Source organism: Myotis brandtii, unplaced genomic scaffold (assembly GCF_000412655.1).
Source record: "Myotis brandtii unplaced genomic scaffold, ASM41265v1 scaffold725, whole genome shotgun sequence".
Lineage (NCBI taxonomy): Eukaryota > Metazoa > Chordata > Mammalia > Chiroptera > Vespertilionidae > Myotis > Myotis brandtii.
Window position 1 is genome coordinate 916,828 of NW_005370862.1, and position 2,450 is coordinate 919,277.

General features: G+C 58.5%; 1 protein-coding gene across 1 annotated transcript in view; it reads left to right on the forward strand.

Moving 5' to 3' along the window:
• PTPRE (protein tyrosine phosphatase, receptor type, E) overlaps window positions 1-2,450 on the forward strand; it is a 70,423-nt gene that overhangs the window by 46,087 nt on the left and 21,886 nt on the right. Inside the window, exon 5 of the mRNA XM_014530149.1 lies at window positions 527-617. Within this exon, the coding sequence (XP_014385635.1) occupies window positions 527-617 (91 nt within the window). The remainder of the gene's footprint in view (window positions 1-526; window positions 618-2,450) is intronic.

The following is a 2,450-nucleotide window of genomic DNA, read 5'->3' on the forward strand; positions in this document are numbered from 1 at the left end:
GCGCAGGTGGGCGGGCAGGCGGTCCTTCCCCAGCTGGAACCTGGCTCGGTGGTAGGTGCCGGAGCACGTCCTTTCTCTCGCCCCAGCGACGCTCGGTGCCGCCCATGGAGCTGCAGCGTCAGTCTGTCTCCATCTGGGGCAGATGCCAGGCCACATGCTGGGTGTCAGCCAGGAGAACCAGGCCTCTCCTGCCATCCCCACCCACCCCTGCAGCCGCCTCACCTTCCGAGGAAGGCAGGGGCTTCTCAGGGCTTTTTATTTTTCTTCTTTTTAATTTACTACGTTGAATAGACTTTTTTAGAGCAGTTTTAGGTTTACAGAATATTGGTCAGGAAGTGGCAGGTGCTGGCACACAGTTCCCAACGACCAAGCCATTGCTTTAGCGCTACGTGGAGCCGATAGTGATCTGTCACAATTGATGAGGTGACAGGCAGTGGTGGGATCAGAGACCTGTCTCCCAGGGAAGCTGACAGAACTCCGTGCTAGGATTCGTCACACTGAGTGTCTCCGCTGTGTTCCCTTCCAGTCGCTGCCGTCCGGACACATGCAAGGAACGTTTGAACAGGCCAATAAAGAAGAAAACAGAGACAAGAACAGATACCCCAACATCCTTCCCAGTAAGATTTTACTGTTTTTGCATGGTCGGTGGCGTTCTGACTAAACTCCGAATCCCCTGCAGCTCGCGGTGACGGTGCGTGTCGCTCTGAGTGACGTGACGATCCAGGTGCTGGGAGATCAGAGCCCGTGACAGCACAGCTGCTGGGAGCTCCCACCTGGCCTCCGGGCACCTGTGCGTGTGCCGCCCGGGCACAGGCAGCCTGCGTGGGCGAGGGTCTGGCCGTGGAGCCTGTGCTGAATGAGACCGGGCTGCCCAGGGGCCTAGAGGGGGCCGCTTGCACTGGTGGGCAGGGCCCCTCCTGCTGGATCTGATCCTGAGCCCCAGCCACGGCGGCGGGTGGCCCTGTGCACCTCCCGCTGTTGCACTCAGCGCTTGGCCACCAGCAGCAAGTCCCCTGGACCCAGGGCCAAAAGGACAAATGAGAAACTAATAGGGCTCTGGCAGTGTTGTGGGAAGGCTCCCAGTAAACCCGGTTTTCACCCGACAGCTAGGGACCGCCACCGGCTAGAGAGTGTGGGCTCCGGGAGGTGCAGGGCAGGGGGGGTCACACATCTGTGCAGAGGCATCAATGGCTGGGCTGTGCCCCTGGGTGACCTTCACAGCCAGCCTCGCTGCCAAGACAAACCCCCACAGTCACCCCTCCGCACACATACCCCACATACACACTCCACTCACGCAGAACACTCCCGGTCAGCCCCCTCTGGACACTGCTTGCACCGTAGGCCGGAACCTCCCAGGCAGGTGGCCCGTCCAGCCCAGGTCTGTGTGGGTCCTGCTTACCTTCCTCTCTGGGGCAGACCTGAAGGATGAGATTGGGGTCTGTGGTTCCAAACCCCAGATCCAAATGTCCACTTGTCCAGAGATGCAGTAGTCCTCTCCTCGGAAAGCCTGGTAGGGTCACCCCAGAAGTTCTCCTAAGTACACCTACATGTGCCAATACTGGGGCCCAGAGAACACGCTGTCACATGGTAGGGTCCGCACATTCTGCCGTCCTGTTTCTGTGTGGTGGTGGGCAGGCCCACGCTGGCCACTGAGATCTTTCCAACATCCGGTCCCTCTGTGGTCACCATGGGGGCCCGGGTCTGTCCTTTGCAGAGTTTAATACTGTAGCTGGGAGGACTCTGCAGAGTCTGAGACTGTAGCTGGGAGGACTCTTCAGAGTCTGATACTGTAGCTGGGAGGACTCTTCAGAGTCTGAGACTGTAGCTGGGAGGACTCTGCAGAGTCTGAGACTGTAGCTGGGAGGACTCTGCAGAGTCTGAGACTGTAGCTGGGAGGACTCTGCAGAGTCTGAGACTGTAGCTGGGAGGACTCTGCAGAGTCTGAGACTGTAGCTGGGAGGACTCTGCAGAGTCTGAGACTGTAGCTGGGAGGACTCTGCAGAGTCTGAGACTGTAGCTGGGAGGACTCTGCAGAGTCTGAGACTGTAGCTGGGAGGACTCTGCAGAGTCTGAGACTGTAGCTGGGAGGACTCTGCAGAGTCTGAGACTGTAGCTGGGAGGACTCTGCAGAGTCTGAGACTGTAGCTGGGAGGACTCTGCAGAGTCTGAGACTGTAGCTGGGAGGACTCTGCAGAGTCTGAGACTGTAGCTGGGAGGACTCTGCAGAGTCTGAGACTGTAGCTGGGAGGACTCTGCAGAGTCTGAGACTGTAGCTGGGAGGACTCTGCAGAGTCTGAGACTGTAGCTGGGAGGACTCTGCAGAGTCTGAGACTGTAGCTGGGAGGACTCTGCAGAGTCTGAGACTGTAGCTGGGAGGACTCTGCAGGATCTGTGTATACAGTAGCTGGGAGGACTCTGCTGGGTCTGAGACTGTAGCTGGGAGGACTCTG